Below are 24,211 nucleotides of genomic sequence, written 5' to 3'. Positions count from 1 at the left end.
TTCAAATGGGTTCGAACTGGTGGCACAAAGTCCGTTTGGACTCAAACGCAAAGAGTGCAGCTTTGCGATTGGCTGATTGCTTTAATGCCTGCAGTCTCATGTGCCTGTCGCAAATCCCAGATGCCCCGCTGGCCCAATGCATGGCCTTGGGAGAGCCTACTCGCTTTCACACCTCAGTTTCCTCGTCTACAAAATGGGACTGTGACAACCCCTGTGTCATAGGGTGGTTCTGATAATCGAACAAGGAAACACGTGAAATGTGCACAGAATGGGGCCGGGCACATGGTACAGGCCTGTTAATTGCCCGCCAATAATGTTCCCCAAGACCTTTTGAAAGGTTATTTCCCAACAAAATATTTCCCAACAAAATGCAGTAGTCATTAAAGAAGAACGAAACCACAACAGGCTAGAAATACACGTCTGCTGACCCCACAGTCGAGTTTTCTCACTTTAGGTGATCACGTGATATCCTTTATCTTTTCACAACTTGGCTCTTCAATGAGGTACCACTACTTTCAAAGAGAGCTGGGCAAAAATACTTGAAATAAAAACACTCTTGCCCACCTTCCGGCCTAGAGATGTGTGTAGGACACTGATATGTGAAGTGCACCCAATACCATCGCTAAATGGCCTTTAGCTCTCCCTCCCTCTCTTCCTCCACCCCTGGCTCAGAGGCATTCAGGAGGCTCCTGGGAGCTGTTCCCTTCCTGGGGCACCTGGACCCATCTCTGATCTGTTTGAAACTCACCCATCTTTCCCGCTGTTGCCTCAAGGCAAAGCAATGGGCTCATATTCTGATGAACGCACTCGTGATAAAGCGCCACTGGACACTGCTTACTTACCAAGCAGCCTTCCTTTGTCACGTGTGTGCTTTGTGGCCTGCAGAAAGTGTGTGGGTAATGAGTGGGTCTCTAATCCTGCAGGTGTGGGGAAGATCAATGGGCCCACATGGAGAGGGAGGGAAGGCTTTGGTCTTGATGACACGTGACCATCTACTCTACTGGCCTTCAGTACCCACTGAGTGGGGTTTAGGTGGTCCTGTCCAACCCCAGGGCTTTCTTCTCTCACTCTGCTCTGAGTCTTGTGATGTAATTCAAGATAATTCCGATCTTCTGAGAAGGCTGTTCTAACAGAAAAATGCAAAACCCACAACACACAGACGAGATCAAAGTAATCATGCCTGTCGAATCAAGCTCAGGATTTCAATTTACACGAGAAGTCAGGCTCCTTCAGACGAGCTCTGACGGACGAACGCGTTAAGAGAGCTTATGGCCTTTGGAAGCGAGGGTCAATAATATATGAAACACCAAATGCTACAAAGACATAATAGAAATAAACCTTAAAGCGAATCATTTGTATATTGGGTTCCCACATGTGAAAGGAGATCTTAGAATAGAAAATTTGGGTTCGGTTCTGGTGCCCAGGTAAGGAAAGCGCAGACGGCTCCATCAGCCATGACCGCATCCCTGCCGTTTGCTCCAGGCAGCGGCTGTCGACTGTTTTGCCCACGATGTGCCATCTGGTTGGGGATGTTGAACCTCGTAGGGAGCAGCAGGTGAACAAGTGGGATAAGGTAGCACTTTGGAGGGGTTTCCTGCTTCTGTTCTTCGTGAAGGTCAGAAAGGAGCTTCAAGGTCATTCTGGTCCGTGCCCCTGTGACTTGTTAGAGGTGTTAGAAGAAAGTTGTTCCAGATGAAGAGGAATGGAGAGATGCTCCTTCTTTTGGCTCTGCTGTTGGAAGTTTCCACACAGGAATCTATGGAAGGACAGGAAGGTCTCCACTGTGGCAGGAGCTCTAAGTTGTGGCTTGTCCCGTTTCTCTTCAAGTTTTCAGATCCCTCTAGAAATGAAGACATTGGTGTTATCTTTTTCAGCACTTCAAGCCATCTCTTCAACATTAAACTTGAGTGGGCACCTGCATTGCACCCTGAGTGAAGCACCAGCTGTTCACGATTGATGGGGACAAGGGTGACCTCTGCTGGAGGAGGCTGCCAGCTCTACGCAGATCTCAGATAAACGTGAGATAGCTTTCCTACCCATACGCACCTCCCAACCAGCCACGCCTCTGCGTGTTTCATCACTGACCTGAGGTTTTTTCCATAGTCTCCACAGGAACTTTCCAGTTGTTAGTGTCAGCGTTCCTAAGCACCACTTTAAGTCAGAACGATTTTGTTGTAAGCCCCAGGGTGACAGAGAAGACCACGGGCTGAGAATGACGATGATACAGCAGGCAGCCCCATCAGCTAAATGGGCAGTTCCCCTCCAGTTGTGTGAGCTCTTGGAAGGCCCTCTCATTGATGCTCAAAAAACAACTAAAAATGCAGACCCAGCAGAAAGCTTCTCATGAGAAGGGAAGCATCTTCTGGGTCATCCCCCGAGACATTTGAAGAGAGATTTGCAAAAGGGTGGGTCTCACACAGGCCTTCAGTGGGCCAGAGGCAGCTGATGACTGAGATGCTCTCCCAGGTGTCAAGGGAGCCAACCATCCCTCACAGACAACACTGCTCCTCCAGCATCAGGGGACAGACAGAAGCCCTTTCTGAAACCGTCCCGGCGAGCCACATGGCCCATACCAGTGTTTCTCAAGGTGTGCCCTGAAGACCCTATGTACCAAAATCGCCAGAGCCTCACCCCACCCCATCAGCCCTCTGGGGAAGGGTCCCAGGGATCTTCAAGGTTAACACGCAGCCAGGGAGAGTGTTGTGCACCCCAGGGTGAAGACCTGCCAATTCTTTGTGCAGCGTGTGCTGGAGCTGGAGTCACGGATCTGCCCTTGTTCGCTTGGGGTGGCCCCTCACCTGTAATATGGGGACAGTCCTAGCATCTGCCACCCAGGATGATACTGAAGGGAAATGGTGCTACATCACATAGCACCATCATCAGAAGGCTCCGGGAGTGACTTCGGAACCTGGCCCTTGCCCGGCACCCAGTACCTCTTGGCAGCTTGAATTCTGGGAGTTGCCTTCCTCCACTGCTTCACTTTCAAGATTACCAGTTCCGTCACATAGACCCTCTGCCCCTACGTGCAGCCGCTTGGAAGGCGCACCTCCCTGGCTCCAGGGGCGAATGCGGAGGGCCTGGTCCCCCTATCCCGCCCTCCAAAGCCCCATGGGCTTGCCCACATGGCCATCGGCACCCCAGGCTCTCTCTCACAGGCCGTCCTCGGCCACTGCTTGGGGAGGAGGCTGCCCCTCGAAAGTCTGTTCTTTGAGGGGTTGACGATTTGGGTTGAGTTTTGTGCTGCAGGAGAACGTTACACGCCCCTCAGTCTGAGCACGGGGCCAACCTGCCAGCTAACAACAAAATGAGCCACACGGACGCTTCCCGACAGCCTGTCCTCCAGCTGTGGCTGCCTCGCAGTGAGCCGGACACTGAGGGAGGAACGATTTGCCCCTGCAGAGGACACACAGCTACACACCAGTGGAGCTCTGTCCCAGCCCTGGGCATCAGCCTTGACCAACGGGAACCACTAGGTAGCTTCTCACGTAAAGCAAAAATTCAACGAGGAAGAAGCGGAAATGAGCACCAAGGCACATTAGGAGTCTGACGTCCTTCTTAGCCAATTGTTTCAGATTAAAAGGAGCATTTCTACTGGTCTTTGATGCGCAGGGACAGAAAGCAGAGTCCTGGCTGCTGGAGGCTGGGGACAGGGACGGGGGGAGTGCCTGCCTAGCTGTGTGAGGTTTTATTTCAGGGCCACGAAAATGCTTTGGAACTAGACGGCGATGGTGGCTGCCCAATGTCGTGAGTGTGCTAAATGCCACTGGATCGTTCTCTTTAAGCTAGCTAATTTAAGGTCATATTAATTTCACCTCAATTAAAAAAAAAAAAAAAAAAAAGTCCTTTGAAACTGGTCCAAAGAGTGATGCAGGGCTCAGAGTCGGAGATCAAGTCAGCAAATATTTGCCAAGTGCCCACAAGGTGGAAGGAGCCATGCTATCGAGGCTCCTGCAGGGCCGGGCTCCCCTCCCTGCAGCCTTTCCCCTGCTCCCCCAAGGAGGGATGGCTGTCACCAGCTGTCCTTTGGGCCATTGCACTATTGTGCTGGGCCTGGAGTCAGCTGTGGCACTCCCTTTCCTTGGGTATCCCGTTCTTCCTCCCCGCTGTCTCCAGGGCTCCCCCTGCCGTCCTGATCCTGCCAAGCCAGCCTCATCGACCCGTCTCCCTCCTCCAGGTCCCTCCCTCCAGGAAGGCCCCCCCACAAAGAACAGAGCTGCCCAGGCCCCCTCCTGATCAGAGACCCTCCATCCTATCCCTGGCTCCCAGCAAGGTCCACACCCCTCAGAAGGCCTGTGGGATCCTCCAGATTCGGACCCTCCCCCACCTCTTTCCCCCTCGTCCACCCTCTCCTCCATACGCACCGGCCCACTCGACTGGCCTCCCTCCCCAAGGCCTCCCCCTCAGCCGCCTTTCCTCTTTTCCCCACTTGGCGAGTTGTCCCAGCCACAGTCTCCCCACTGGGTGCCCACCCCACCAGGGCCGCACCCACACAGAGCCCTGCCCCTGGGATTAGCCGTGACACCCAGGAGCCACAAAGTCACTGTTTGCCGAATCAACAACTAAGTGGTCACTCCCCGGCTCTGCACAGCAGGACTGAGGCCCCACGTCACGGACGCTGGCGGTGGAATGACGAGGACCGGCGTGAGCTGCACCCACCTCCATCTGCTCGTGAATCCAGTCCAGGAAGGAGGTGATGCGAGTGTAGACCCCAGGCTTGTTCACGTCAGCACAGCCGATGCCAAAGCTCGTCGCTCCCGCCAACTTCCACACCCTCCTCTCTTGACACACCAGGGGTCCCCCGCTGTCCCCCTAGATGGCCAGGAAAGAGACAAAAGAGTGACAGAACAGGCACGGCCCCGGGGTGTCCCTTGTCATAGTGACAGGATTCTCCTTTCTGCCTTATCCCAAAATATGGCTGAGGGATGGCTCTGCTTTCACAGCAGCCCTTCTAGAACTGACTCAAATTCCTGATAGTAGGGTCCTTTAGCCCTCAAGGATGGCCTCCCCTAGCTGTCTCCCTGCCAGACTCTAGATACAATGAACTCAAGTTGGTCAAGGCAGCTACGGGCAACCGAGGGAGTGCTCTCTGAGGGAGGGTCTGCCTGGCCAGGGGGCTTCGGCTGGACCCAGGCAGTACTGGGGTCTCGCCTACTGTGGCTTTGGAGGCCCAAGTTCACCAGTTCCCGCCTGCCTTCCCCTGCTTTCGTCCCCCTGCAAACTGCGAACCAGCTGGGGAGGGAAGCATCTTTGCGAGCCCCGCACGGGCCGCCCAGCCCCCAGGCAGAGTGGGAGCCTTGGGTAACACAGGCCCAGCCGGCCAGGAAAGGAAGTGATATCTTGAGCAAACTTCTTCCCCACGCCCTGTAAATTTGCTTTTCAGTCCGTCACTGGGAAATGCTGGCTGTGGCCTGTCCCACGGGCTGGGTCATGGTGCCAGAGCCTCGCCTTGCCCTCTGCCGCGGCCCCCAGAGGTCACCGAGGGCCCCTACCTGGCAGCTGTCCACACCGCCTCGCAGGTAGCCGGCACAGAGCATGGAGGGGGAGATGATGCCCCCGTACACGTCCCTGTGGTTGCAGACCTTGTTGGAGATTAAAGGCACAGCTGCGTGGTTGAGGACCGGGGAGGCATCACCTGCAGCAGAGATGGGGGTACATGCAGTGAGGGGGGCCCCGCTCGGAATTCAGAGGGTACACATCCACAGAGGGGTGGGGGGCACGCCCCCAACATCACTATGGAGCAAAGGCCACGCCTGCAGGTGGACCGTGCATGGTCTGTTGCGAGCACCGGCAAGCCCTCGGGCTCTGCTTCTAATGATGGGCCCTGCACCCCTCTGCCTCAGGTCAGGGCATCTCCCCTCCGTAAAGGGACCAGCACGGGAGGAGGTGGGGCAACAGTGGCCAACACGGGCCTCCCCAGGGCCCGTCCTGGGCCAAGCACTTAACCCATACCCGCCCAATCAGTTCTCAGAACAACTTAAGTTACAGAAGGGAAACCGAGGCTCGCAGAGCTCACGCACACAGCTTCTTGGTGGAACCCCAGGACGGTCGGCAGAAAAATGTCCTGCCAAAGACGTCCACGTCCCAGTCCCCGTAAGAGTTCTGTGAGTGTGAGTTACACCTGTTTTCTGCATGGGCTCCCCGAGTCCGCCCACACATCCCCCGTCCTGGCAGTGGGGACCACCTGGCCGTGAGGTCGGGCTGAGAGTGGTACCTGTCTCTGCTCGTCCCACAGGGGTCCCAGGAAGACAATGAATAATCACCTTCAGGCACTTTAAGTTTGTGAATAATGTGAATATGGACATGGGTGGAGGAGCTCCAGCGTGGAATCCCAGACCTTCCACCACCCGCCCGTGGGAACCTGAGCAAGATGCTCAGCGCCCCTCAGCCTCAGCCTCCTCACCCTCAACATGAGCAGGAAAGTAACACCCCCTCAGGGTTGCTATGAGCAGGAGAAGGCATCTCGTGGAGCCACTCGGTCTAGCACATGGCACGTGGGGAATCTGCATGGGGAACCAGTGCCTCTTCTTCAGAGTCCAACATAATAGGAATCACTCCGGTGAGCTGCGTGGTCCCAACTGAGAACTCACCATGAGAGGAAAGGGAGGGTGGGGTGGTGTCCCTGCTCCCCACCACAAAGCAGAGGTTGTGGGGGCACTGGTTCTAACAGAGCTGGAAGCCCCCTGACCAGCCATGTGGGCACAGAGCAGGATTTGGGCAAGTGGGTGAGCTTGGAATTATATATGGCTGTAAGGACCCTGAGCCACTGCGGTCCCCACGGCAGGCGCTGGCGGGAGTGCTGCAAGGGGCTCATAGACCCCCTGGGCCTGGGTGAGCCCCGTGTACCTCGGACATTCAGGAGGGAGTGAGCTCAGCTGATAAGTCTCAAGAGGAACATACTATACTTCCCGAACTGGGTTGAATTGTGCCCCCCACCCCCACCCCCGCTCCCAATATATCCACCTGCAACTTTAGAATGTGACCTTACTTGGAATAGGGTCTTTGCAGATGTAATTAAGGTAAGAATCTCAAGATGAGATTATTCTGGATTTAGGGTGGGCCTTAAACCCAAAGAGCGGTGTCCTTGTAAGAGAAAGGAGAGGGAAGACTTGAGGCAGAGATACAGAGAGAAGACCATGTGAAGATGGAGGCAGAGATGCGGGTGATGTGTCTACAAGCCAAGGACAGCCGGAGCCACGAGAAGCTGGGAGAAGCCTGGAACGGATTCTCCCTCGGAGCTCCGGAAGGAACCAGCCCTGCCCCCATCTTGACTTCAGATTTCTGGTCTCCTGAACCATAAGAAAATAAATCTCCATTGTTTTAAGCCAAAGCCGTGCTATTTATGGTGATTTGTTTTGACAGCCCCAGGAAACTAAAGCAATTGATGGAAAACCCAAGAATTGTGACCACATTTGTGCCCCATATTGATCAAAGGATGGCCCAGGTTTCATTCCCATGGGTTATTCTTATTAACATTTCTGCTTCTATCATGATTACAGCAATAAGGTCTTGTTTGCTTTCTCTACTTGACCTTTGTAGGGTGAAATCACACGTCTTCCGAAGTCTCGCAAGACAAATTTCCTCACCGATAACAAATCTCTGTCTTCTGAATAAAGCTTGGGAGGAGTTCTCCACCCGGGCTCCTATGTACTCAGTTAACACGGTGGGAGGAGGCGGAGGGAGAACCACCTGGTATGTTGGCAAAGGTAAGTGTCCACAGTTCTCCTTTGTGCTTCATTTCTCTCCTGAGAAAGTATGCAATTTCATGTTGTCCCAAGATAAATGGGACCGTGACTCATGACCCACAACTGCTCAGCTGACTGTGTTTCCAGCAGTTGACTCACACTCCCTGACCAGGATCTGTGGGCATCCCAAGGGAACAGGACACTGGGACACTGGACAGGAGCATGTCATTGTGGGCGTGTACCCCAGCCATCTCAGTTCTGGGCTCCCTGGACACAGACTCTTGATTTCAGACCACTGACCTCCATCCTCTGTGGCCCCCCATCCTGACGTCCAGCACATTTTTCCATCAGGAAAGCTCTCTTCGGAGTTGGGCAGACAAACTGGTTGGATCATCTCTGTTCAAAGGAGAAACAACCACTCTCAGCTGGATGGGAGCAGTAGTCCCAGGAAACGTCGATCTCATCAGGGCTTACCTCCCTGAGGGACGCAAAGGATCTCCCAGAGAAAGGTCAAGCCATCGGTTGTTTTCAAGCTCAGAGCAGGGAGCGCCTTCCCAACCAGAGCCCTCAGACCTCAAAACTACCCTGGACTGTGGCAATGTGATTCTAGACCAGGGGCCAGCAAACTCTTTCTATAAAAGGCCGAATAGTAAATGTCATAGGTCAGTGGTCTCTGTCACAACCCCTCAACTCTGCCCCAGTTGTGTGAAAGCAGCCCCCAGGCAATAGGAAAGAAATGGTCTTGGCAGTGTTCCAGTAAAATTTCATTTACAAAAACAGGCAAAGGTCAGATTTGGCATGTGGGCCACACTTTGCCTGCTCTTGGTCTGGACCACGGGGAGGGTGCCCTTCAGAACATCACTCCATGAGTATTCCCGTGCCTCCTGACACATCTAGAGGCGACAAGCTTGCCTGTCCATGCGGGTTGTGTCACCAAGTATCATTAATGACAATTAACAGAAGAACACCACCATTACAATTTCTCTCTGCTTCTCTATCAATATTTGTTTCAGAGTGTTACGTGTAGCATGTTATGTGTGCCATGTGATAAACACGCCAAGGATTCTGCCAGGTCACACCTGCAGCTGGTCTCGCACCAGGATTCTGCTCCTGTAAGGGGCCTCGTTTCCTACACTCTGCGCACACTCCAAGCCGCCGTATTCCTTGGGAAGGAGAACGGGGCCTTCATTCATTTAGGAGGAGCCTCACAATTCCTTCTTGTATCTGCAGAATATTTGGAAGTTCTATCCTGTGTGGCTTTTCTGGTGTTTTTGTGACCTTCAGAGGCCAGGACTTGACTTTTCCCATGGAGAAACGGAGCCTGCAGAACTCAGCAGCGGGTGGGAAGAGAATGTTCCCGAGCTCTTCAGGCAGCTGGAGATGCCCAGTATCTTCCAGCTTGTAAAGAAATGGCTGCTAGGAGGATCCCGTCACAGCCAGCTGGCCAGCCTGGGAAGTGCTGTCTTTCTTAGACAATGTTGAGACTCTCATTCTCCACCTAGGGACCCTGAGCAGGCAGGTGGCACTGGCTGGGGTGACCTCACCACAACAAGCTCCAGGCAGGACAAAGCTCTTTGTCCCCACAGGCCAGAGACCCCCTTCAACCACCGAGAGGCGCCAGGTGGCCAGGCCTGGGGAAGCCCCTTTCATCTCCAGGTGACACCGGCAGAGATAAAGTGGCACCAGTGGGAACCCCAGTGGCACCAGACAAACCAAGTTGACCAAAGTAGAACCTCGAAGTCTCTGAAATCAAATTACCATCTGAACGAAAGCCCACAAAGTAGGTCAAGACCTGCCCAGTGAACCTGAACAGGGTGACCTCCTGCTGAAATGGAAGACATTTTAGGACCCGGCATCTCCCAATGTAATAGCTCGAATTTCCAAAGCATGATTGACAGTTACTCATCATACCAAGAACCAGAAAAATCACAACTTTAATGAGAAGAGAACATCGACTGAGGCCAACACCGATATGAATCAGATATTGGCATTATCTGACACAGATGGTAAAGTAGGCATCATAAAAATGCTTCACCAAGCAATTACGAATTCTCTTGAAATAAATGAAAGCTACAGAACAACCGAGAATCCCAGACATACCATTGAAGGCAAGTGGCCCGGCCAGCTTCATGAGGGCGATGTCATTGCCTAACCTCTTTGGCTTGTACTTGCTGTGGTAGATGATTTTTTCCACCAGATGGGAGGGGGCTGGACTGTCCAGCAGGGAAACCAGGCCCACCTGGATGGTCCAGGACTTGGGGAGAAACAGGCTGCAATGAGAAGACCAAGACGTGAGGCGGGAAAAACCCAAGCACCTTAATCCACAGACCTCAGGTGTCCCTGGAGCCAGGGCCAGGGAGACGACAGGAGATGTCCCACTGCCCCGCTTGCTTGTTCTTGGATCTGACCTCGACTCCCACGCCCTGCAGAAGTGCAGGCCCACCCCATGCATTTCCTAGACAGCTCTTGCTCTCTGCACCTCTGAGGCCACCTTCGCATCCTTTGAGAATGGAGCTCAACTTGGCTGACTGGGAGGGGGTCCATCAAGGCCCCTCCTCCATCAGACAGCAACCAAAATAGTGGGAGGTAAAAATAACAGGGAGAATTAACCTCTGTATTTGGAAGCATCTTCTGTGGTTTTCTCCTATGCTAACCTCCTGTCTAGACGGCCTTGGGGAGACTCGATGACCTGCCCCTGACCCTGCGCCATCTCTCGCCCTCTCTGCCACAACACCGTCCATCGTAATTAGCTCCAGGGAGGTCTAAGGCCTTTGTGCTGGCGTGTTTCCTCCTGCACGAGAGCTTCCTTCCTCCTCTTCCTATCTTTCCTATAAGACTTGTAGGTCTGAAATCCTTAAAATGAGCTCAGGGTCCCCAATCACACCCAGCCGACAGTGATGGATCCATGGTGAGGAGGACGGGGGCGTCCCTCCATGTGGATGTTACTTTGTGATGATCTGGTCTATTTTTGCCTGCTTCCTGGACCTGCTGCTGATCGCCCAAACCAGACTGGACAGGGGTCTGCAGAAGAGGAGAAGCCACATCCAGGAGGTCAGGAGCACTCACTCATAAACACAGTGGGCAGCGGTGACAATCCACACGGGGGTGATGACAGAGCCCCCGCACAAGTGGTAGCCCTGGAACTGAAGGCTGGCCTGCCAGGGCCACTGTGCGAGCGAGGACATGTTTCCACCCACGATGCGTGAGCTGTAGCCCATTCTCAGACCGCAGGCTGCAGAGGGAAAACAAGGGTTGGGGGGCGGTCCCACAGACCTCTCCTCCTCCTCACACCCTGCCGCCCTCTCAGAGCTCACAGCCCAGGAGAGAGCACTGAAGAGGGAGCACGGGGAGAGGGGTGGGGGCAGGTCCCCCAAGATGTGGGAAGAGTGGGGTGTCGTGGGGGTGCAGTGGGAAGAGCCAGTCAGAGCAAAGAACCCAGTGCAGGCAGCACCGTCCTCATGATGCTCCTGTCCCCAGGATGAGGACAACACACCAGGAGCATGGGGACCTTCCACAGCCCCCTCCACACTAAGTCAGGGACTGGCGGTCATGTTCCGGACTTCTTCAGACACAACCCTGCAACAAGAACCTCCCCCCACCAGCAACAAGGGGCGCCTGGCCGGGGAGGTGGGGGCCTGGGGCACTGAGCCCTCTGCGTACACTTTTCCAGTGGAGAGGAGGAGAAAGTGACTGGTGAGGCAGGCTACTGGAGCCACCACAAAGTGACAGGACATCATGGACCATGGTCCTGTCTGATGCCGAGGAGTCGCTCCTGGGTGCCTCCCCCCACCCTACAGGTGAGACCTGGCTGACACTGCTCCCCTCCCCCATCAGGTGGGGTCCACAGAGTCCCAACCTGGCACCTATGAGGAAGGGAGTCCCAGCAGTCCAAGGAGGGAGGGGGAGGCAGGAGTCTGTGAGTGAGTGCTGGCTTCCACTTATCTCCGCGTTTCTAACTTACCTGTGCACTTCAGGGTAACCACGTGACCCGAGGCACACCCCTCCCTGGATTGGGAAAAACCAGGGCTTAATGACAACTACTCGAGGCTTGAGAAATGAACACTTTGTTTTTACTTCATGTCAGAGTAAAAGAAAAATAAGCTCTATTCTCCTGCTCTTGAATACAGGTTACAGTTTTAGTCTATGCAAAGAAAACCGTGAGAGTGAGGTCTCACAGTTCACTAGAAAACCCTCGACCTCAGAGAAGTATCATGCATGTGACAGGCTGTGGAGTGCTTCGAAGCTTTGTGCAGCTAACGTAAGAGATGCACAGTGAGCTATGTTATACGAACACACACTGGTGTCATTTGCATGTCAGTTTCACCCTGATGTTCTGCACTGGCCCCTGGGGGACACGGAGGGCCCACCAAACAGCATGGCAGCTCTCCTGGCACGAAGTCCTTGCAGCCTGGGACACACACACCTCGGAGAGGACTCCTCCCCAGGGCACAGATGTGATTGCCCTGGAACAGACAGCACTCTCCCTGCAGGGGTGGGAGCCAGGGCACGTGCTTTTCTTACAATTCACCCCCGGACTCCTTTGTAACTCTTCCTGCGTTTAGAGCCCCAGTCCTGTCATGCAATCAGGCAAGAAAAAGCTACTGTCACCAGACTGAGGTTTTAGGATCCAAGGGATGAGTTGTCCCTACAGACTGCACGTGGGTCCAGCGGGGAGGAATGTCAATGACACGACGGACAGGCTGACAAGCTGTTGTTTCCCAGAGCAGCAAACAGCCTCCTCTTGGGGTTGGGTCCAAGGTGTCAGACGGGCACATGGAACTCGGGCTCAGAATCTCTGACCCTGTCTCCACTCGCCCGACAGGTGACTACTCTGAGCTTCAGGCGCCTGACCGTCATTTAAGGACACCTCATTCTACCCGCCTCATGAGCCATTGAGTGAAGCATGCAATATAAATGGTGAGAATGACAGTGCTTTGTACACAAGAACAATACGTTTCTTAACTTCTTTTTCCCTTCCTCCCTCCCTTCCTTCCTTTCCCCAAACACATCTGGAGCGCCCACTATGTGAGAGGCGCAGTCCAGCATTTATGACACGCACATCACTTTTACCCTCCTTGCTCCCTTTCTCTCTTGGGCCAGATTTTCCTGGCTTGGGGTTAAGTCCTAGCACCCCAGCCTGGTGCATGCACCCCGTCTAACCAAGGTGGCCACGCCGCACCTTGCACTTGGAGGCAACACTCCCAGGCCTCCTGAGTCCTTGTGGGGCTGCGCCAACTCTGCAAACCCAGAGGGCGACCTGACCCAAGCATGGACAGCAGTACCACACAGCCGCTTACCTCACGTACACCGAGTGGTGCAAAGCCGTCACTTTGTCATCCGGCAAGAGGTGATTGATGGAAGCAAAGTCCTCTCGGAACTGCTCCTCAAGCGAGTCCACTCGGAGGGCGTCTGAACTCACGTAGCTGCCAGTGCGTTAGAAACACAAACCCCGACATGGGAAATTGACTCCCTGCTTCAGATCAACCTGTGCTCAAGTCACAGTATTACAGGGATCACACGAGGGGGATGTCATTTTGTCCCCTCCCCATCCCCGCCCAAACCATGAATGGCTTCCTTTTGCCAATTTAGCAAGGGATTCCAGACCTGGCATTGTCCCGGATGGTGGACCTCTTGGCCCCCATCCTGAACCCCCGCCCACCCTCCATGGCCTTCGGGCACACGGGAGGGAAGACCACTTTCTGATATAGTTGGTGGGGCTCCTTGACACTTTAGCTGGACTGAGCTTTGCTTGGCCTGAAACAAGCCCCCGAGGGGACCAAACACAGAACTTGGGGGGGTGTCTTCAGTTGGGCACCAAAGTGATGATGCTGACCTCCCCAAGGACAACAGGCCAGGGAGGATGAAGGACTTTCCCAGTCTGCCTAGAGCTGGCATGGGTTGCCATTGGAGACAATGACCTTCGCAGCCCTCCAGGGTGTTGCTCAACCCACTCACAGAGCAGGCGCCCAGGGAAAGGGCCGATTGTTGCCGGGATGGAGATCCTGAGGCAGGTGGGCTGGGCTACAAGGGGGGCGGCGTGAAATGCAAAGGGACCCCAAATGCTGCAGCTGGGGCCCCACAAATTGTCAAAGTCTCTAAGAGGTAGTAACAACCACACCCACAAACTCGCAGGGCGTCCCTCTGTGCCAGGCTCACGTCCACATGCTCCAGAGCCGTTTCAACCTCTCAACGACCCCTCAGAGCCGCTCTCTTATGATCCCCATTTTTGAGCCACACTTTATGTAACCAGTCTGTGTACTCACTGGCTCGTGAACCCAGGCAATCTGACTTAATGGTCTACCCTTTATTTTAATCACAGAGATCTGACGTAGGATACAGAGAAGAGAAGATCAAAGAAGGGCTTTAAAGAGAGAAGCAGAACAAATACGCAAAAAAGAATACAGAAATAAATTTTAGAATTGAAGCAAAGACAGGGAAGAAAAGAACAAGTTCAGAGTAAAGAAAATGGGCAACGTGGAGGAGACAGCCTAGAAACACTGCGTTCGCCAGAGTTCCGCTTGGAGGGAGCACGTGAGGGAGGAAGGACGGCCTCACCAAGTGGCCGGGGTGGACAGAGGTCTGCGGGCTGCCCAGGAAGAGCGGGTGCAGAGGGAAGGGGTCAGCTGGGTCCTTCCACAGAGGAGACGGGAGGCCTTGGGATTCCGGGAAGGTGGTGCTCCAGGAGGAAGAAAGAGGGGGGTCGGGAAGAGGAAGGGACGCCCCCTAGTGGGCCCAAGGCAGGGACTCCATATGGAAGAGGCAGGCCGAGTGGGGATGTTTCCAGCTGTTTGACTAGTTGGGGAAGTGGAGGGGAGTGTGTGTGCGTGTGTGTCATGTGTCTGTGTGATGTGATGTTTGTAGTGTGTGTGTGCATGATGTGGTGTGTGTGTCTGTGTGATGTGTGTGTACATAGTGTGTGGTATCTGTTTGTGGTATGTGTATAAGTGGTGTGTGTATGATATGTGTTTGTGAGTGATGTGGGGTGTGTGTGGTGTGTGTGTGTCTATGTGGTATGTGTGTGTGGTGCACGTGGTATGTTTGTGGTGTGTGTAATGTGTGTGTGTGTGTGTGTGTATGATATGTGTCTGTGTGTCTATGCAGTATGTATGTGTGTGTGGTATATATGGTATGTTTGTGGTGTGTGTAATGTGGGGGGGGTGTGTGTGTGTAAGTGGTGTGTGTATGATATGTGCGTTTGTGTGATGTGGGGTTTGTGTCTGTGGTATGCGTGTGTGTGTGTGTGTGTGTGTAGTGTATATGGTATGTTCGTGGTGTGTATAATGTGGTGCATGTGTGTGTGAGTGGCGTGGTGCAGCGTGTGGAAATCTAGCTGATCTCTGGATCCGGGCTGTCACAAGCGGGGAAGGAGGGAGGTCCCGGGGCTGCGGCTGGAGGCCACTCTGGGCTTCCCTGGCTGTGGAGAGAGGGGCTGAGAACGTGCCGCCCCAAACTGCAAAGGGAGACCCCGTGGGTTCCAAGCACGGCCTGCACACCCGTTTCCTCGGGCACAGACAGCTCCTTCCCGACAGGGGCTCGGGGACTCAGAGAGCCTGCCTGCTCTCAACTCTGAGAATCGAGAGCAAAGGGGCACAGGGGTGACATTCTGGGCCCATGGAAGACGGCAGTGGTGGGCAGTTGCAAGAAGGACCGGGGGAGCGGAGGGGCCCACATCAGGGCGAACTGTGTCACCTGAAGCAAAAAGTCTCGTAGACGACACCAAATGCTGAAAGCAAAGACTCCACTACCACAGTCCTTTCTCCTACACGTTGCTCAACAGCTGTTTTGAATGATTGGGTTTTCACTGAATTGCTGACTTTCCAGACTCGGTTTGAACGTCAGTGTGACCACCAGTGGCACGCAGGGACTGCCAGGAAGCTGCTTGGAGCCGCAGCCTGAGGAACCAGGGGCTGAGTTTTCAGCTCCGAAGCTCTTTCTTGCATGTTTGCATCGAGGGTCCTGTCCTGGCCCTGAGACACCCCGAAACGTGCCATTTCCCAAGTGACCTTGAGCAAGTCACTTAGCACCCAGGCCTTGGTTTGCACACCCCTCGAGTGCGGATGACGTCAGCATCACAGGGTCACCATGAGGACGCCACGTGATGACTGACGAGTTGAAGCATCTGTAAGGGCCCCACTCCACGGTGGGTGTCTCTCTTCATTATCACATTATCACTATTAATGCTTTACCCACCAGCTGGAAAGGCTCTTTAAATTACCTTGGAAAGCCCAGCTGGGCACAGGCGACATTAGCGTGGTGAGCTTTCCAGTCGTCAGAGCACACGGTCCTCCAGGCAGCAGCTGTGAACACCTGGAGCACGGCGTTCTGACCGCTCACGCGGACTGGCCAATGCCCAGGAAGAACAGGCCGTTACTGGCCAGCAGGGCGGGAGACCGCTGGCAGAGAGTTCTCTGCAGTCTGCCCACAGCCCCCCTCTGCTGAACCTGACCTGCTCCTCGCCCACGGTGCCCCCACCCGCGACGCGCCGCAGCTGTTCTCACTGTCCGGACGCCCTGAGCTCTCTTAGGGGGTCTCTTATTGCTTATGTAGTCTCCTGGATCGACTTTAAGCTCCATGTAGTGGCCTTCCCTTAACACCCAGCCCAGTACCTCCTGGGGTGAGTGGACCCCAGATGAAGACTCGACTTGACAAAGGCACTGACTTGGACCCGTTTCACAGATGGGAAAGTCAGGGCTGGGTTGTGCTGACTTCCTCCTGCCTCCTGTGAAAAGGGATGTCCTTACCACATCGGTACTCATCCTCCGCATCTTTGCAGTCTGAGACCCCGTCGCAGCGAGCTGTCAGTTCAATACACTTGAAAGACGACCGGCACCTGTACTTCCCAGAGCAGTCGAAGTGGACTGCGGGCAGGAGAAGACGGGAGTGTTAAGGAAGGGCTTCTTCAGTGGACAACATGAACAGCCGTCCACCTGCCACATGGCCCTGAGCTTGCCCGTTAATAACGAAACTTGCATTGAAATTGCTCCTTTGTCAGTAGCTTGTTTCCCTCAGCCGACTTTCCCTTCCAGATTCCAGGGGGTGGGGCTGCTGCACCCCTCTTTGTCTCACTAAGTGGCCTTGAGCCACAACTGAAGGTGAATTCAGACTCTGGAGGGCTCAAGGTCAAGAGAGAAAATGCATGGCTGTGGACTGACTGGTTGAGCCGGCTGAGCGAGGAGCTCTGAGTGAGGACCCGCCCCCCCCCCCCCCCATCTACCTCCTGTTTTCTCTGACTCTGGGAACTGTGGACCACACAGCCGAGCAGGTGGAGCTTTACACTGATCTGTGATCCACTTATTTGAAAGAGAAGATGAGAAATTGCTCCCTATTAGATGCCATTCAAATAACTCACTTTCTCAAAAGCCACATGCACCTTTCTTTAAAAATAGCAGGCGTGCTTGGCCGTGCATGAATGGCCTCCTTGTTTTCTCCAGCCAGCTCCACACCCCCCTCCTGCCCTCGGGATTCTATTTCATCAGCTGCCTTTGGACACTTCCAACGGCAGCTTCCTTGGTGACAAAGCCCCAAGCACAGCCAACGGCCCCTGCTGGGCTCCACGCTGGCTTTACCTTCATGCAGGCAAATAAAACTCAAAGTCGGCAAACCCAAGGATGCGCGCCTCCAGTAATTAAGGCTGGGTGGATGCACCATGCTGGTGTGAGGGGGGGAGCTCATGATAGCTTAAATGCCTGAAGAGGCATTTGAGAGCCTAGTAAATAATGAATTGTACTCACTGCCCAGACCGATGGCCAGTGCTAATATCAAGGCAATTATCCCAATGACGATGATTGGAAAGAACTTCAATGGCAGCAGTGACAGGATCTGCGCAGCAACCGCGTCTGCGTCTGCAAACCAAGGGGGGGACGGAAGAGCAAAAAGCCACTTGGGGCGAATTTGAATAAAATACAACTTAAAACCTAACTATGCATTCCCCCTGCCCTCAAGGCAGAGAATGTTCCAGCCCAAAGAGAGGGGCCTTAATTAGAGAAAGGGCCACTCACCACAGGGAACATTCTCTGGAAGTTCAGCCCCACGGTCTCCAGCTCTGACCCAGGTCTGTCCATCCTGGGCTGGAGACTGGTGACATGGGTTGAATTGTGTCCCCCCGAAAAGATATGTTGAAGTTCAAACCCCTAGTCCTTCTGAATATCATCTTATTTGGAAATAGAGTCTTTACAGAGGTAATCGAGTTAAAATGAGGTCTTTAGGGTGGGCCCTAATCCAACATGACTGGTGTCCTTATGAAAAGAGGAAATTCGGACACAGAGACAGACCCCCAGAAAGGGAAGGCAACATGAAGAGACGCAGGCAGACACTATGTGAAGATAAAGGCAGAGATTGTGTGATTCATCTACAAGCCAAGGCTTCTCAGCAAGCCACCAGAAGCCAGGAAGAAGCAAGGGTCCCCGCAGCTTTCAGAGGGAGCAGGGCCCCATCCACACCTTGACTTCAGACTTCCAACATCCAGAGTGGTGAGACAGTAGATTTCTGTTGTTTGAAGGAACCTAGTTTGCGGTGCTTTGTTTCAGTGGCCCTAGGAAACCAATACGAAGGGGATAGAACCCCTACTGCCAAGGACGTTCCCTTACAGAGGAGGGTGACTGCAAAACCCAAACAGGGGGCCTGCAGGAGAGGGCGAGTGGGGCCTCTGCGAAGCTCACCAGATGGTGTGTGTAGCAGACCATGCTCCATGAGTGCTATGCCCAGAGATGCTCACGGTCTTTGCTCCAGACCATCTCTTCCCGGACACTGAGAGAGCAAATAGCCTCAGAAGATAGAAACAGTGTCTTTCTCCAGAGCAAGGGGCAGGTTAACTTACTGTCTGGCTTAATAAATATAATGTCCTCCTTTGGGGCAAAGTTCGTACAGGTCTGCTTACAGCCCATTATAAAAGATTTGGGTTCCCTTAGCTCTGAGCTCCTTAGCTATGATGCAAGCCCACTGTGCGTGCAACATACACCTGGCTGCTCCACATCGCCTCCGTGGGACTTGGGGGCGAGGTAACCAACTCAAGCAGGATGTGCATGCCGCTTGTGCTGTGACTAATAAAGTCCTTTTTCTCTGACCCGGGAGTCTCACGTTTTCTGTCAGCATCCATGGACCTGTAGCAGGGTGCCTTGTTAGCTTGCAAGTAAGGTAAAACCCAAGACCCTCCTCAGTTCTTTCCTAAAGAACCAGGCCAATCGAGTGGAAAAGACGATGCAAAGAGAATTAAGATACCCACAAGTACAAGCCTCTCAGGGCAACCAGGAGAATTTCCATTGGCGCCCTTTCCTCTCAGGGACAACAGGCCATTTCATGCAAATTCTCTCATCAGTCCTGAAAATACGTCTATGCCAAAGTTGTCTCCACTTCAAGTGAGGAAGTTAGGAACACAGGAAGGGGAGGAAGCCACCATGCGTCACACGATTACGCGGGACAGAGACTGCCCTGCCTCTCCTCTCCTGGTCTTGGAGACACTGATCCCAGGGTCCCCCCCAGGTAAAAGCCAAAAGAACCTCTCCCTGCCTGTCTCTGGAACTTCCCCTTCTGGCAAGAGCGTGATTATGAAATGGTCAATATCATTCGAAGCCACCTAACAAAGAAGAGAATTTGAAGACAAAAATGGAAACATAGAGGTGACACTGACACGGAAGGGAAAGGAGGAAAGAGGAACAGAAGGAAAATGATAGAGAGAAAAGGGAAAGAGCACAGGGAAATAAGGAGCTGCATTGCACACCCGGTGACCTCGAGGATGCCGAGCCAGAAAGGAGGCGAGACAAAGGGCAAGTCCTGGCTCTGGCTGGAGGAGCAAGTGTTCCCTGGCGGCTATGTTCTAGCACCTAGACCAGCACTGACACATGGAGGTCCTCAACAAATGTTAGTCGGTTGAATGGATGAATGAAGGACAGCATGATAATGAATGCTGTTTCATCTCAGGCTTGGGGACTAATCTTTTCAGGGCCACCAACTCATGGTCTTGAGTTAACAGAGCAGACTCCTCTTCTCCACGCTCCTGCCCCCCTCCGAAGCCTGCGCCAAACTAATACCTCTCCCCACAGAGACGCAGCTCTCCGTTCACACTCCAAAATCAGCAGGAGCCCCAAGAATGACCTCTTGTCATTCCAGTTGTTCTGTATCTAAGAGTTAGATTGAGCAAATGGGGCCAAATTGTAGATTCAAAGATTCTTGTCCAATTAGAAACTTTGTATCAGTTCACATTTGCCCCTTGACAGCTCCTCGGCCACCTGGCCCTGTGGGCGCTGCCAGGATCCCCCCTCCTTGTTCTGGAATAAAAAGCAAAATGCATAGCATCTCTCCAAAGAAGGAAGGCAAATGATAAACAAACACAGGAAACCTTCAGGCTCTCTGGAAATGAAAAAAATGCTAATTAGACCTAACTACATATCAACTTAACAATGATGCTATTATTATTATTACTATACCCACTGCAGTCCAAAGTGAAAGGAAAGGGGCCCCCACTTTCAGTCAAGAGGAGTATACATTGTATAAACTCTTTGAGAGTCAAATTGGAAATACGTACCGAAAAGCTTAAAAGTGGATGGAATTATTCACCTACTAACTCCACTACTAAGAATTTACTCTAAGATGCCATCACAGATGTACACAAATTTCTACCTACAAGGACACTTAGAGGAGTGGCGTTTATAATACTGATGCATGTTGTAATACCGCATACATGCAGCCTGATGACCGGCAGAATGAACTGATAAAATACCAAATGACACAGAAATACTGAAATTATAGAGAAAGGGAGTTGGCAAACTCTTTCTGTCAAGGACCAGATAATAAATTTTTTAAACTTTATGGGCCATGTGGTTTCCATCACAAGTGCTCAACCCTACTATGGGATGAAAGCAGCCTCAGACAATATGTAAATAGACGGATATGTTTGTGTTCCAATAAAACTTTATTTATAAAAGCAAGCAGTGGGCCAGATTTGGCCCTTGGGCCATAGCTGGCCAACCCTTGAAGAATATTTAGTTATTTAAGGCCACAGAAAGATGAATGTGATATTGTTTAGTTTAAAAAAATAAAAAAGGCTTCAAAATAGTACAAATAGTATATGTCACTCCCAAAGGGAAATAATAATGTAAATGTTGATTAAAAAATGCAAGAAATTCAATAATAAAGTGCTAACAAGGTTATCTCTGAGTGATGGTAAAATTGTGGATAACTTTAAAAAAATCTTTTTGATTAACTGTATCTTCTAAATTTTTATAATGAACAATACGTTGCTCTGTTTAAACAGAAAACTTTTTAAAAGCTTTTGTTCCTTCTGACTACTAGAAATTAATCATGAAGAAATAATCAAAAATTAGCAGAGAATGTGCGTAGTGTTGTTCATGTTCATACTATTTATATAATAATAATGTTAGAAACAACTATATGTCAAATGACGACGAAATGGCTGTGTAAATTACACATCTACCTGATGAGATGGAGTGACGCTATAAAAACAAGGCATTGATAAAAAACCAAACAGCACGTGGAAAAATGCCTGTCTGTATGTGCCCTGTGCAAGAGCGCATACCTGTGGGCAAGGATGGGAAGAGAGTAAACTCAGATATAAAAACCAGGTAAGTTTTGCCGATCAGGTGATTGAAGAACACTTTTTAAATTTACATTTATGCTAATTTGGGGGGCCATATTTTTAAATTGTGTATCTTTTCCCACCCTTGAAACCTCTCCTCCCACTTCCTATTCTTTGCACATCAGTCGTCGAGGTGGTTTAAAAGGAATCATTAGGGTAGCCCAGATCCCGTGCTTTCTGGAACCTCAGCTGGAGCCCCCAGATGTCCCCCTACCCAGCCCTGGGGGTCTGACTTCCTGGGAGACCAATGAGCCACAGCTCACCTGACAGATCCTGATAGCCTCTTGCCAGAAAGATCCCAGCTGGTAGGTATTATGGAGTCCACTGCTTCTCCAGGCGTTCGTAACCTACTTACAAAACCCACCTGCCTCCCTTCACAGCTGGGAGCAACGCTGACACCCGCTGTTGGATTTCAGTCTAGGCATCCAGTGTCTTCAGTGATGTCCAGCTTATTTTAACTTTTCTGGAAGGACTGATGAGCACCAGTTCTCAGGACCTCCTGGAGGGCTCCGAGATTTCCTGGCCAGAATCGGACTCCGAATTCCCAAAGCAGTTGGGGCCTCCGTTTTGAAAACCTCCATCCAGAGAATGCAAACCCCTGTCTCTAGGGAGCTGGCAAGAGTTGCCCCCTCTAACGTGCTCCTTCTCTCCCCGATTCTGTAAACCTAAGGAAGCGTGTGTGTCCAGCGGTATGTGTGAGGACTCCAGAGGAGATATTTCCTCAGAGGGACGCTCAGCCACGTTTGTTGTCTAGATCGGGGAGTGGGGAGAAATCACATGTGGTTCCACTTACCTGGCACAACAGGACTGATTTTCAAATCATCGAGGCCGAAAAGCGATCTGAAGGAGAAGGGGTCTTCCGCTGCCGGCGGGTCGTTCTCCCCCATGGTGACTATTTCAGGACCTCTGAGATTCGGCTCCACCTCCACCTCCACCTCCTGCGCCAGTGAGAACAGAAAGCCTTTGCTTCTCTACTTAAAGTTTCAGCATCAAACGCATCTTTCTCATGTTAAATCTTCTAAATTCGACAATCCACATAAAGCGCATTCGGTACTGAGTAATCAAATCTATTTGTCCGGTGAGAATGCACTTTTTTTCTGAGCCACTGCAGATAACAGAGGAATTTCTAGAGTTAGTGAAAAAACGTGCACTTAATTCTGCTAAAATAATGACTTTCCCATGGTTTGATCAACTTAAAATCAATTGAGTAACACATCTTTAGAGAGATGCCTTTTGACCATGGAGAAGTTACTGCATCCTTAATTTTCAGAAGATAGATTATTTTCAAAGCACTTTCCTTCTCTTTTTTGTCATTGCTCTTTGCCCATCTCACATAAACGAGACCCTTTGCCTGCGCATGTGGTACCCCTACTGTGTACATAAGAAGTTTTGATACTCACATATTGTCTATGCCCCAAAAATGCAGATGGCGCCAGGGCGGGGACTCTCGCCCACAGTATTTGTAGCTTCCCGTAAACACAGCCCTTTCCTGGCTCACACAGGCATGACCTAATTACGGATGACAGTATCGGCGCCCTCTGGGTGCCCAGTCCCCCCCTACATCGCAAAGGGAGAAGTGGCTGGAGGCCGCTGGGCTGCACCAAAGCTACACTGGGGCTCTGTTTCCTCCAAGAGAATTCCACCCATCGCAACGCCCAAGAGGCCGGGAGCCTTTGGAAGTCACTCCCTGTGACTCTAAGAAGGGCCGAGGGAGCGAGCAATGGCCGAATGTTCCCAGCTAAATTCCACTTCACCCTCCCAGGTATCAGGCATGAGTTCTCTAGGAACCTGCTTCTGCAAAGAGCTAAAATCTAGAGGTTCCAACAGGCACAGAAAACGTAGATACTTAGGTCACTCATTTTTATTTTCTTTCTGTTGTTTACTTGTTGTAACGTTTGAAATTCAAAAGAGAACTATTAAGTCATTTAAAACTTTGTCCTCACGCTGTTTCACGTGGTCACAGGAAAATCTAAGCAAGAATTATGCACTAAAAACGCTTATTTCATTTCCATCGCAAGAATTCCAGCTTTAAAGAATATCTTAGAAAATTAATAAATTCGCATTCAGCATTTTTGACTTCGATTCTTGCTGACGCTTGTTGCTTACTATCAGCATGTGGCAAACTACACAGCTTAACTTTATAACAAGAATAAGAACACACGGTAACACGCTTTCCGAAACAGGGAATCTCGATAAAGAAGCCCCTTCCCCAACAGGCCGTGGTTGGTGGGTTCCACAACACAGAGAAATGTTGAGAAGTCGACTTTTAGAAGCGTCTTCTCTCCCTCAGCCCACTTTACTCACCATTTCTGGAACCGCCATCCTTAAAAGCAGAAATAATTTCCTTTTTCATTATAAAAGCCAGCGTGATGGGGAGCAGGCTGCCAACAGGTTAGTCCGATTGGGAAATATTTCCACCAAGTCACTCAGCCTTGTCGACTCACTCATCGCAGCAAATGGCATTATCGCGGCCGTCCGCGTAACCCGATCGGGCAGCGGCTATCAAGTAGCCTTGGTGGTATGACTACAGAGACCAGGAGGGAAAAAAATGTGGCTTGCCTTTAATTAGTAAGTGAGGTGAGCAAACCTTTGCAGAAACTTCTCATAAGAGAGTCTTTGGAACACAGGCGTTCCTTTGATTTAAAAGAACAGAGAAGTCCTGGCCACTGCCGAGCCAGCGCACCAAGAGGGGCAGGTGAGATGCTTTGCCGGGGGTTTCTACCCCTCCATGTGACTGAGCCCACGTTTAGACCGGCAGCTGCTCTGCAGACAAAAGACGGGGAACCTGACGTGCTGTCCCGCGAGCATTCTAGACAGACACCTCACACTCCATTCTGCAGGGGCCTCTGCGTCCCAAGAGGTTTCCACACACAATGCAGCTGAAAGATGTTTTATCGGGAGAGAAGATCTCTGCCGCTGTGGGCACAGGGACTGGGAG

General features: G+C 51.9%; 1 protein-coding gene across 1 annotated transcript; it reads right to left on the bottom strand.

The window, feature by feature from the left end:
* Positions 1-135: 135 nt before the first annotated feature.
* LOC124234236 (transmembrane protease serine 3-like) lies at positions 136-23,636 on the bottom strand. The gene is made up of 13 exons (XM_046651478.1): positions 23,578-23,636; positions 22,067-22,211; positions 17,414-17,524; positions 16,424-16,540; positions 15,898-16,021; positions 12,980-13,105; positions 11,644-11,687; positions 10,749-10,914; positions 9,783-9,952; positions 7,983-8,078; positions 5,490-5,632; positions 4,657-4,809; positions 136-1,840 (listed from the first exon to the last, which is right to left on the bottom strand). Exons 1-13 carry the CDS (start codon positions 23,593-23,595, stop codon positions 1,823-1,825), a joined length of 1,431 nt encoding a protein of 476 aa, XP_046507434.1. The 5' UTR covers positions 23,596-23,636; the 3' UTR covers positions 136-1,822.
* Positions 23,637-24,211: the final 575 nt, after the last annotated feature.

Source organism: Equus quagga, unplaced genomic scaffold, assembly GCF_021613505.1.
Source record: "Equus quagga isolate Etosha38 unplaced genomic scaffold, UCLA_HA_Equagga_1.0 73442_RagTag, whole genome shotgun sequence".
NCBI classification, from domain to species: Eukaryota; Metazoa; Chordata; class Mammalia; order Perissodactyla; family Equidae; genus Equus; species Equus quagga.
This window is presented reverse-complemented; position numbering and strand designations above follow the sequence as displayed.